Source organism: Lactuca sativa, chromosome 2, assembly GCF_002870075.4.
Source record: "Lactuca sativa cultivar Salinas chromosome 2, Lsat_Salinas_v11, whole genome shotgun sequence".
Taxonomy (NCBI): domain Eukaryota; kingdom Viridiplantae; phylum Streptophyta; class Magnoliopsida; order Asterales; family Asteraceae; genus Lactuca; species Lactuca sativa.
In genome coordinates this window covers 158,596,341-158,610,087 of record NC_056624.2, presented here as the reverse complement: position 1 = coordinate 158,610,087, position 13,747 = coordinate 158,596,341, and the positions used below count along the sequence as shown (strand labels likewise).

The window sequence follows — 13,747 nt, the reverse complement described above, 5'->3', positions numbered from 1 at the left end:
ATATCACTTCGGTTTTATTACCTAATTAATTTCATATATTAGTGATCAAATGGGAGTGCTATTAAATGTTTGAATCAACTACATTAAAACCTAAATTATTAATATGACTAATTTCTTCTATATGTTTTTATTAGGCGCTTCTTGATGATAACAATATTGTGGCTGTTAAGAAAATTCAAGTAGGGAATGCTAAAGCGAAAGAAGAATTTGAAAACGAAGTGAAGCTCATAAGTAATGTTCACCATCGAAATCTTCTTCGTCTCCTAGGATGGTCAAGCGAAGGATCTAATCTACTTCTTGTCCTTGAATACATGCCCAATGGCAGTCTTGATAGATTCTTGTGGGGTCAGCTACGTTCTTATACATCATCAATGATAGTTATTAAAATTGAAATAGATGGTAATACTAATATATGTCTTGATATATAATGTAGGTGCAAAAAAGGGGACTTTGCACTGGAAACAACGATATGACATAATATATGGGCTAGCCAGGGGTCTTGCTCATCTTCACAATGAATTCCATGTAAAAATCATACATAGAGACATAAAGTCAAGCAACATTCTCCTTGATCATGACTTTCAACCAAAAATAGCAGATTTTGGGCTAGCAAGGTTTCACCCAGATGATCTAAGTCATATTAGCACCAAGTTTGCCGGGACATTGTAAGTTTCATTAATATATATATATATATATATATATATATATATATATATATATATATATATATATATATATATATATATATATATATATATATATATATATATATATATATATATATATATATATATATATATATATATATCTTTGGTTACTTAACGACTCTAATGATATTGTTAATTTTTTATTGTTACATAACAAAATACCAGGGGCTATGCAGCACCAGAATATGCACTTCATGGTATTTTATCAGACAAAGTGGATACTTATAGCTTTGGCATCGTAACTCTTGAAATCATTAGTGGAAGAAGGTGTACTGACAGGAACTCTGAAAGAACATCCGTGGATTACCTGCTGGAACATGTGAGATACCCCGTTAATATTATGCTCCCTTGGTTTATAGATAGTAAAGTAAAAAAAATAATACATATAATAAAAGAAAATAAGAATTAAGAACATCAGTAAGCTTTGAAGGGTTTTATACAGAAAAATCTTATTATGTTGGAAAATTTTTGATAAAGTGTCAAATGTTTTTTTAAAAGAAATATCTTATTATTTTGGGAAAAGCACTGAATGTTTCATTTCCTGTTAAAATAAAATAAAAATAATTATTTCATTAAATTAGCCAAAATATTAAATAATCAGGACATTTGTATTTAATTTTTTTAGGATTTTATCCAAAATTTTCCCAAAATAATATAATTTTTCTGCATAAAACCCGACATTTGAATTTTAATATCAGGTCTTGAGACCGTTTTAGACTAAACTCTTCTACATCACTCACACATACATACTAATAAAAAACTATATTTCGGGATGGTTGTCTTGTTGAAGCAGGCGTCAATTCTTTAGTGTTACAATACACCTTTTCTATCATTAGCTACTTCATATCAACTTAAGAAATCTTGAACTAAAAACTAAGATCGTAGCTACAATGCTTATATTTTAGTAAAAGATAAATACATTTTAATGCAATAATGTGTTAAGTGTATAGTTAGACTATAGTTCAGCCTATTTTGAATTGTCGCTCATGGCCTTGTATGTTTGTATATATAGATGTAAAGAGTCATTCACAATAATATGGAATCGTAGACTTCCAAAAATCTTTCACCAAATATTGCCTCTTGGGTTTACCTTTCATGTCGTCTTCTCCTACACCGCCGAAACCTAGTTGTTTTCGGCTGCCTCTTCTCTTCACCAATGACCACCTCTACGTCCCCAATATCAAGTTCTACACCCCTCTCATTCTTGACCTAGAACGTTTCAGTTATGATTCGTCGAGAGAGATTATTACCACACATTATGAAGGCTATGAAGTTCTTGATCACATTAATGGTTCATACGATCCCCCTTCTCACAATCCTATAGATCTTGAATGGAAGAAAGTCAACTTTACCTTGAAGATGTAATTTTATGACACTTTTTCACAAGATATTCTTCAAATGCTGCTCAAGAAGGACTCATCCTTTCGTCTTGTGTGGCTTAACATCTGAAAGCTTGTTCGCAATACTAAAGATGCTACTTAGACATAACTTGACAAAGAAATATGCAACATCTCCATCCTCTCGGTCACGACATATTGTTCGAAAATCAAACAACTTTTTGATTTTCTTGAAAACCTTGATTTTGACACCAAGGTGTCTGATAGACATCTCATCATCTACACTATCAGCAGCCTCTCGTCTCCTTTTGCATTTTTCGCAAGCATCACCAGTCATCGGTTACCATTTCCTTCTTTTTCATAGACTCGACCCATGCTCTTACTTGAGGTGAAAATAATGACTCTATGACATCTGATGTATTTGTTATTAACATGGATCGTCCTTCATCTACCACGATCATCCATACTAGATATAGTCATTCTAATAATTGTCGCTAGCCACCATATTGATGTCGACATGTGCCAAATGGAAACACACAACCATTGAACCAACACCAACCCTATGGCTGTTTTTTTATCATGCCATCGAAGATCTAACATGAACGATAGAAAGTTGGTGATGCACCATAGTAGTGGGTTCGAGTTACACTTGGCACAATGCGTGCCATCCTATAAGCTCACACGACTACTATTGTTTTTCCACCATATAGGACAACTTCTACATTTGAAATTAAATGAAACCTCCTTTAACGTGGTTTGTGTCTTATCAGTCAACAACCTTACAGAAACAAATCATTATAATATTGTGTCTTTAAGTGATTCGTGTATGAGAGCATGGGTAATGAATACCGGAAAAACATGTCACGCCTATGAAAATGCAGTATTATAGTAGTAAACCACCTCTAATTTAATATGATAGTGACAATCTTCTTATATCAGTCGTTACATCCAACCTCAAGTCCTATTGTCCTCAAATAAAACTATTTTTCATCAACTGCTTGTCCATTTATAATATCATATCTTGAAGTCTTTAGCTTCAAAGCATTCCATATCATATCATATCATACTATAATATAAAGGAAACATTCTTCGTTTAACCAAATGAATTTGAAACTCCCAACTCTTCATATTTCCATATAATATACTCAATTTATTAACATAAATATGTTTTTAGTTTTAAAAATTATCACAAATGGAAGACTTTGTGACTTATCAATATGATATACTTAATTTGTTAACTTTAATATATTGTTAAATAAACAACCTACATTAATATATCAAATAAGCTTAAAATTTTAGTGTAAAATTAAAATCTAAAGTAAATTATTAAATAATGCTTAAAAAAAATTCAATATTTGTTTAACATAGTTAAAAGGAAAATATTAAATATAATAAATATAAAAGAAGCTAAATGGATGAATTAAATTAACTAAAAGGTTTCTGAAAACTATGTTTTATAATAACTAAAATTCAATTTAGTTGATTTTAAATCAATTTAAAATAATAATTGTTAAAAATAATAGAAACTTAGAAATTAAATTATAATAGATTAGAAATAGTTGATGATAATTTAAATAATCATCATGATGAAATTAAAATATCGTCAATTTTTTTTAAATTAATAAATCATAACAATAGTAAATTAAAATAGTTGATAAATATAACTAATTTTATACTCACATAAAACATGAGTAGAGACCATTAAATAATTTGATTTTAATAAGCGTTATTTTATCTATTGTTCAAATTAATTATAATTTTCTATAAACTAAATTTAATAATTATTATTTTATAAACATCATCATAAATAGAAGACTTCTTGAGTTGTGTGTATGATATACTAAATTTTTTTTTTTACTTCAATATAGTGTTTCATAACCTAAGTTAATATATCAAACAAACTTACAAATATAGTGTAAAATTAAAGCCAAAAGTAAAATATCAAATAAAGTTAAAAAAATCAACTTACATTTTAAAAACATTTATAAGGAAAATATTGAATACGAAAAATATAAAATAACCTAAATCTAAAATTTGAATTAACTAAAATTATCATATCATCTATATCTATATTTATCTATTTATACTTATAAAAGAATCATTTTCCCTTTCACCACATTCATTTGAAACTCTCATGTATTTTTCCTTTCACCACATTTGTTTGAAACTCCTATGACTTTTCAATCTCTTTATAATAATGATTATGGGTTAATAAGATTAAATAAATATCAAACTTAAAATGTAATCATATATAAACTAAATTTAAATATTAAAATAATATATTTAATTCTACTTATAAAGTTATGTTTTTAACTTTAAACATATTATACTTAATTTATTAGTTTTAATATATTGTTGGATGTAAACCATTATCATTTTAAAGCTACAACCTCTTAACAATTATTATAAAATATAAATTGAATATAACATTACATGATCAACTTAAATATAGATTTTAGTTTAACTTAAACAACCTAAAAAATCTTTTGTAAATAGCTAAAAATGATAACGTTTAGTGGCTTTCTAATAATGATTATAATTTGGTTAATAGGGTAAAATATATATCAAACCTAAAGTGTAATAAAAAAATAAACTAAATTTTAATATTAAAATAATCTCTTTAATTCTACTTATAAAGTTATGTCTTCAACTTTTAACATATTATACTAAATTTATTAGATTTAATATGTTGTTTTATGTAAACCAGTATCAATTTAAAACTACAACTTTTGAACAATTTGGACAAAATACTTAAATTGTTAATTTAAATATAACATTACCATGTCAACTTAAATATAAATTCCACTCCTACTTAAAAAACCCAATGAATATTTTGTGAATACTTAAAAGTGATAAACTGTAGTGCTAAATGCAAAAACTAAATTATAATCTTAATTTAACTAAAATATTTCCTAAATATATTTTTATAATCATTAAAAATTTTCAAATAAGTACTTTAAAATGATTTACAGTGTCAATAGTTAAAAATAATTCTATATAAAAGATTATATTGTTACCTTTAAAATCAAAAAATAATGTTTGATGTTTTAAATAATTATAATGATATAAACTAAAACGTTAAGCAAACAAATTTTAAAAAATTAATTGACAATAACAACAATTATAAATAACATTAAACCATATATTATATTTAATTTTATTCATAAGTAAGTCGCAGATAGAAGTCATTCAAACGGTTAAGATTATGCAGTTAAAATAGATGTATATATATATATATATATATATATATATATATATATATATATATTAACATATAATTTAAAATAATCAATATATTATATCAATTTAATATACAAATTATTATATTAAATTTAACAACAACAACGTTATTATTATATTTAAAAATATATATATTTGTAAAGACTTCAACTATATAGGTGTTTATGCACAACGTGCGGGCATTCGCCTAGTATCATATCGTATTATATTATAAAGGAAACATTTGTCCTTTCACCACACTAATTTGAAACTGTCATGCATTTTTCCTTTCATAATATTCATTTGAAACTCTCATGACTCTTCAATTTTTTTCTAATAATAATTATAAGTTGGTTAATAATACTAAATAAATATCAAATCTAAAGTGTAATATAAACTAAATTTTAATATTAAAATAATATATTTACTTCTACTTATAAATTTATGTTTTTTAACTTTTAACATATTATACTTAATTTATTAGTTTTAGTATATTCTTGGATGCAAACCGTTATCATTTTAAAGATACAAATTTGGAACAATTTGTATAAAATATTTAAATTATTAATTTGAATTTAGCATTACAGGGTCAACTTAAATATAAATTTTAGTTTAACATAAACAAACCAAAGAATATTTTGTAAATAGTTAAAATTGATTAATTATAGTGTCTTTCTAATAATTATTGTAAGTTTGTTAGTAAGGTTAAATAAGTATCAAACCTAAAGTGTAATCATAAATATACTAAATTTCAATTTTAAACTAATATCTTTACTTCAACTTATAAAGGTATGTCTTTAACGTTTAACATATTATACTTAATTTAATAGATTTAATATGTTGTTATATGTAAACTGTTATCAGTTTAAAGTTACACATTTTGAACAGTTTGGACAAAAATACTTAAATGGTTAATTTAAATATAACATTACAATGTCAACTTAAATATAAATTTCAATTCCACTTAAAAAAACCAATGAATATTTTGTAAATAATTAAAATTGATAAATTATAGTGATAAATGCAAAAACTAAATTGTAATTTTAATTCAACTAAAATATTTCCTAAAGATATTTTTATAATCATTAAAAGTTTTCAAATAAGTATATTAAAATAAATTACAATAACAATAGTTAAAAATAACTTTATATAAATTATTATATTGTTACCTTTAAAATAGAAAACCAATGTTTGATTTTCTAAATAATTATAATGATAAAAATTAAAACGTTAAACAAATAAATTTAAAAAAATTAATTAACTATAACAACAACTATAAATAACATTAAACCGTACATTAAAACATATATTATATCAATTTAGTATACGAATTATTATATCAAATTTAACAACAACGCTATTGCTATATTTAAAAAACAAACATATATTTGTAAAGACTTTAACTATATAGGTGTTTCTACGCAATGCGCGGGCATTCGCCTAGTATCTTATAATAGATGCATTTTTTTCTCAAACTACATTCTTTTGAAACCCCTTTCTTGTAACTATTACAACTCAAAAGTCTTCTTAATAATGATTTAACACTCAAAGGTTTTTTAGATTATAATATGTTTATTAAACACTTAGTAAAAAGTTTACTATAAAAGGCTTAATTTTTTGGGTAGACATACATACAAATCACATACACATTTTACAAAGAAAACATGTTTAGAGGTTTTTGTGTTTGTTTGAGGTCTTATAAACACTTTTCGAGATATATTATTATGTTATAGTTTTTAATTTGTAAGTTTGTTATGTACTTTTTTTTTGTTTTAGTGGTTTTTGGATTATTTTAATATAGTCGTTATATGTTGTGGTTTAATTATTAATATATATTAAATCAGATACATGTTATCGAACACATGTTATATACCATGGTATGGATAATATTTAATTAGATATGTAAAATATAATTGTTTGTTTTTTACCACTTAAAAAAATAACTAATTAAAAGTCATGAATATGTTACAATTTTAATGTAAGTATGAAAGAAATACTTTTTTACCACCTTTATTTGAAACCCACATTACTTTTCAATTTCTTTCTAATAATATTTATAAATTGGTTAGTAATGTTAAATAAGTGCAAAACATAAATTGTAATCTTAAAATTAACTAAATTTCAATATCAAATTAACATATTTTACTTTTACTTATAACGTTATGTCTTTAAATTTTAATATATTATATTTAACTTATTAATTTCGATATGTTGTCATATGTGAATAATTGTCAGTTTAAAGTCACAACTTTTAAATAGTTTGTGTAAAATACTTAAATTGTTAATTTAAATTTAGCGTTAAAGTGTTAACTTATAAAAAAAATTCAATTAAAGTTAAAGAAATTCCAATGACTATTTTGTAAATAATTATAAGTTATAAATTATAATGTTAAATGTAAAACATAAATTATAATCCCAAATTAACTAAAATATTTCTTAAATCTATTTTTATAAACAATAATAATTTATAAATCAGTAGCTTACAAATAACTTATAACAATAGTAGTTAAGAGTAACATTATATAAAAAACTATATTGTTATCTTTAAAAACAAAAACAATGTTTTATGTTTTAAATAACTAAAGTGATAGAAATGAAAAAGTTAATCAAATAATTTTTTCAAAAACTAATTAATCATGACAACAACTATGAATATCATTAAATAATATATTTTATTTAATTTATTTATGAGTAACATGTGGGTCGAGGTTATTAAGACGATTGAGATTATATAGTTTTAATAAATTTATATTGTATCATATAATTAAAGATAATCAATGTTTATACTAAATTAGCATAAGAATTATTAGATCAAAGTTAACAATGTCATTTTAATATTTCAACAACATATATTTAAAACTTTATAGTTGTATTCTCGCAATGTGTGGATATTTGCCTAGTTATACTTATAAAACAAGCATTTTTACTTACATCACATGCATTTGAAACCTCCATGACTTTTCAATTTCATCATATTAATTATTATAAATTGGTTAATAACATTAAATTAATGCAAAAACAAAATTCTTATCATAAATTAACTAAACTACAATATTTAAATATTATATTTTATTTCTATTTATAAAATCATGACTATAACCTCTTAACATATTATAGTTAACTTATTAGTTTAGATATGTTGTCATATGTGAGCAATTGTTATTGTAAAGTTACAACTTTGTATAATGTAACGACCAAAAATTTCCAACCAATTTAAAACATTTTAATCCATTCCAAAAATCATTAAGTTAATACAACTTGTTTTCAAAACAGTTTTAAACATCAGAGTATCCCCAGAACCACATCACAAAATCATGAAATATGAGGAGCGGTACAATCACGCCTTTGCCTTGCCACGATAACCTGATGTACCTGAAACAATAAACTGAAACCGTATGCTCGAAAGTTTAGTAAGTTCCCCCAAAATACTCATATACACATAACCATACACATACATCAATAAACAGCATACTATGAGTCAAATCAACCGCCGAGTTGGAATACCCCAGGCCCTCAACCATCGGGTTGGAATGCCAACATACTACGAGTCCAATCATCCTCGGGATGGAATACTCTCGGCCCACAACCATCGGGTTGAAATGCCCACACACCTATACATACAATAACTACTATGGGTCCAATCATCCTTCAGGATGGAATACCCCAGACCTACAACCATCGGGTTGGAATGCCATCATACTACAAGTCCAATCATCCTCGGGATGGAATACTCCTGGCCCACAACCATCGGGTTGGAATGCCCACATACTAGGAAACATGTGCATTTATCAAATAATCATATAACAGTCTACTGAAACAACATATTGGGGCCCTATCATCCTATCGGGATGGAATACCCTCTTCAGCTATTCAAACATGCACACATATCACGTGTAATCTCTTACCAGCACATAGAAAGTCCGACCAACTACAGGTCACTAAGCATAACCACATCCAGTCTACCAGGATGCCAATCTAACCAACCATACTAGCATATAATCATCCATTCTAGCATAATACCATACTAACACATCACAACAACAATTACTCAAATAAAAATTCAAAGGGTCGTCCTTGGTGCCAAAGACCCTTGGCATAGTGAGGATAACTCACCTTGAACTGTTAAAACACTGCTGGTACCCTTCTGACTGCTATCTGACAATCCTCGCACCGTTGCTCCTCTAGTTCCCCGAACTATCAATGCCACAATAACACTTAGCCCAAAACAATATCCTTCTAAGGGTAAATTGACCATTTTACCCTTAAACCAAATCTGGTCCATGGCTAAGGCCCAACACCATAAAATGAAAGGCCCAACACTAGGTAAGCTTCTCAAGCCCACTAGTGACCCACTAATGGCCTAATTTGCTACATTGGGCCCAATCCCTTAATGGGCCTCACCCTAAGCCCAAATTATATTCCTTGGCCCATATAATATGATTTTTGAGGGCCCACTAAGGCCCAAAAACCCAAACATGCCCCAAACCACGACCCAAAACTCATGATCCAACAGAGAGGCTTACGCGGGGAGTAATTCAATGTACGCCTAGCGTACATGCTCGATAACGGTATGCTTAGCGTACCTGTACATACGTTCAGCGTAGTGCTCTGCTAAGTCATTTCCTTATTAAGTGCTTAAAACTTCCATCCAGGTGCTATAATCACAGATCCAAGTCCATTAAGATGTCTTAAGATATAAAGTCGGCTACTTAGTGGCTTGCAACCCACTAAATGAACCCAAACTTGAAATATAACATCATACTTCCATAAAGGTGGCTAGATCTCATGCATGATCACAAATGAGCCCTAAAGGTTGAAACTTTACTACATAAGGGACTCATATGATACTAAGGGTGGCAACCCTGGACTTAGAAACGTGCTAGAGTTATAAAGATGCATTCTTGGGACCAAAAAGTCCATAAAATTGTACTAAGAGAGATCTAAGAGATTATTCATCAAGCTCAAAGCTTTTTACCTTGAAGAGGTTCGAAATGAAACACTTGTCCCATATCTATAAGCTCTAGCTTCCAAGGTTCCTCCTTCCTAATCTTCTTCCTTTCTCTTCCAAGCTAAAATAAACCACCAATATAAGCTTTTCAAGGATAAGATATCAAAAAATGGAGGTTGGAACGTTCTAGGGTTTCTTCTGAGGTTAGGGAGGTTGATATGGGGGCTAGGGTTGAAGCCATTATGTTTTATATATAGTGGCTCAACCCAAATTAGGGTTTAATGAACTTTAGCGTACGTTGGCGTACCTTCACGTACGCTGGGCATACGCCTCACACCTCCGCGATCCAAATACCCACTACGTTGGGCGCAACCTAGCTTACGCTAGGCGTAACCACGCGTGTCCCAAAAGCATGCATGCCCCTTTCACGTCAATTTTTCTCCATAAGGGTCATAGTAGCCAATATCTTCAAAGTATCATAACTCCTTCATTCTAGATCCGTTCCCGACAAACTTTATGTCCACGGAAAGGTGGAGAGAAGCCCTATGCTTCTTGCAACATACCCTGGTCCGAAACCTTTTCGAATGAAAACCCATTGCCCCTAAAAGACCGAAACGCCCTTACTCTTGATCTCGGGAATCCATAAATAATTACTTTTAGAACGGGCATTGCATATAATTTATGATTTTGTGCAAAATAGTTAAATTATTAATTTCATTATAATGTTAAACGGTTAACTTAAATCAAAATTTTAGTTAAACTTGAAAAAAATTGAGAGACTATTTTATAGATAGTTAAAAAATTATAGTGTTAAAATAATAATAATAATAATAATAATAATAATAATAATAATAATAATAATAATAATAATAATAATAATAATAATAATAATAACCACGAAACGATTTTTTCTAATCATTAAGAGTTTTCAAATAATTAGCTTAAAAATAACTTACAATAAGAATAGTTAAAAGTAATATTATAAAAAAAATTATAATGTTATCCTAAAAACGCAAGCAATGTTTGTTGGTTTAAATAATTACAATCATAGAAACCAACAATATTCATCAAATAAATTTTAAAAAGTTCAATTTCTAAAACCAAATTAAAATAATTAAAAGTTTCCACATACGTTATTTTAAATAACTTACAACAACAATAGTTAAAAGTAACATTATATATAAAAATTATATTGTTACCTTTTATAAACAAAAATAATATTTTATGTTTTAAATAATTACAATGATAGAAATTAAAATCTTAAGCAAATAAACTTTTTAAATGTAATTAATTATAACAACAACTATAAATAACATTAAACAATATATCATATTTAATTATATTCATGGGTAACCCGCAAGTAGAGGTCATTGAGACAATTGGGATTAGATTAGATTGTCGTTCAAAAACGTTTTTTTTGAAACAACTCGGATTATAGAATTTTAATAGATGTATACATTATCATATAATTTGAAATAAACAATGTTTATACTAACTCATTCTAAGATTTATTATATAAGAGCTAACAACAATGTCATTGATATATTTAAAAAAACATATATTTATAAAAATTTCAAATATATTTTTGTATTATACGCAACACGTGAATATTCTCCTAGTCTTATAATAAAGAAAATTCATATTAATGAATCATATCAAGTTTGTCAGCTTGGAAAACACATTAAACTTCCATTTTAGTCTTTTTAGTTCAATTATTTCAAATGGTTTTAATATTATTCATTCGTACTTGTGGACCTATCTTGTCTCTAGCGTTAGTGGATCGGGTTATAACGTGATTTTTATATCATTATTCTCATTAACTTTGAGTCGCTCTACTTAAGCACGAATCAGATGTATTTTCTAAAGTTTCGAATAATCCAGTTATGTCAAAACTTAATTCGGAATAACCATAAAAGCTTTCAAATGTGATAATGGAATTGAATATGAAAATAAACTCTTCCACGATTACTTTTTCGCACATGGAATTCAATTTTGTTTCTCGTCGCCACATACTTCCCAACAAAATGGGAAATTTGAATGCATGATATGCACAATCGACATTATCTTGCGCACTATACACTCTCCTTTTCCATTCTTATTTACTACCCATATATTGGGTAGAAGCCATCCATATTGTCGCTCACCTCCTCAACATCTTACATTCACCTCCAATAATGTCACCTTGGATTTTTTTTAGGTTTTTCCGCTTCCTTCACATCACTACCCCCATAATAATTAACATGTACACATTAGCTCCTAGAACCACCCATACGTACCTTTCTTGGATACCCATCCCATCGTTGTGGTTTTTGATTGCTTGACATATTATCTTGAAAAATAATCATTTTACATCATTTTGTCTTCTATGAGAGGATATTTCTTTACGGTTCACCATTCCAATCAAACCCTTATTATAAAATTTCTTTGATGACATATTCAATCCTTCCCCCATACTTCATTAAGATACTTGAATCCACTCAAATAACCCTACCTCACACCAAGCCCATCACATCGAACCTAGGGAATCAACCCAACTATATATAGGGGTGGCAATTTATGACACGATACGACAAAAATACGTGACGCGAAACGAAATTGGGACGAAACTGAAATTTGAATTCGTGTTCGTGTTAACTGTAAAAAACACGATGTCGTGTCGTGTTGTGTTCGTGTTCAAAATTCGACACGAAATTGACACGATTTAACAGTTCTTTTTCGTGTTTGCCGTGTTTGTTGTGTTATATTTGATAAATTATTCGTTAAATAAACGAGTTTTTAGTATATGCTATATTTTCCGTGTCGTGTCGTGTTTTTTGTTTTTTAATTCGTTCGTTTTCGTGTTAGTTAAAAAAAACACGAAATCATGTCATGTCGTGTTCGTGTTACATAAAACCTTGTCGTGGCGTGTCGTGTCAGACAAAAACACGAAACGATAGCATGATTTGCCACCCCTAACTATATACCCTATCATTCGACCTCAAATCAATCTAATACCTCACTTCCTCCAACCAACCAACCATCCAAATCGTCATCATACCTTACCCCCTCATCCTTCCTCTCTATCCACTCATACTATGACTACCTTACCATAGTCACACATACATGTAATGTAGGAACCTAAAATGAAAAAGGAAATGAATGAAGAATCTTATGTCCTCATATCGAATGGTATATGAGTCTTCATACAAAAAAAAACCTCTGGGTCAATATGATTAGATCCATGTGCCTGTTTCACCATTACTCTCACGTTGATGGTATTTTGACTCACTACAAATCCAAAATAGTTTCCAGTGATCACATTCAACAACCGAGAGTAGAAGGTGATGATACTTTCATCCTGGTTGTTAAATTGGATACCATCCATACAATACTCAACGTTTAAGTATTATACTAGTATCATATCCAACAGCTAGATGTGAAAATGCATTTTTTTTCATGGTCACCTTGTATGAGACTATGTACATACATCATCCTCTTGGTTTTTGAAAGCCTATACTTCCTGACCATGTTCTTCACCTTCATATATCACTTTGTGG

General features: G+C 28.2%; 1 protein-coding gene across 1 annotated transcript in view; it reads left to right on the top strand.

Annotated features, from left to right (window-relative positions):
• Positions 1–13,747, top strand: part of LOC111916063 (cold-responsive protein kinase 1) — a 30,549-nt gene that overhangs the window by 7,382 nt on the left and 9,420 nt on the right. Inside the window, exons 5-7 of the mRNA XM_023911712.3 lie at positions 135–345; positions 434–665; positions 873–1,026. Of these exons, the coding sequence (XP_023767480.1) occupies positions 135–345; positions 434–665; positions 873–1,026 (597 nt within the window). The remainder of the gene's footprint in view (positions 1–134; positions 346–433; positions 666–872; positions 1,027–13,747) is intronic.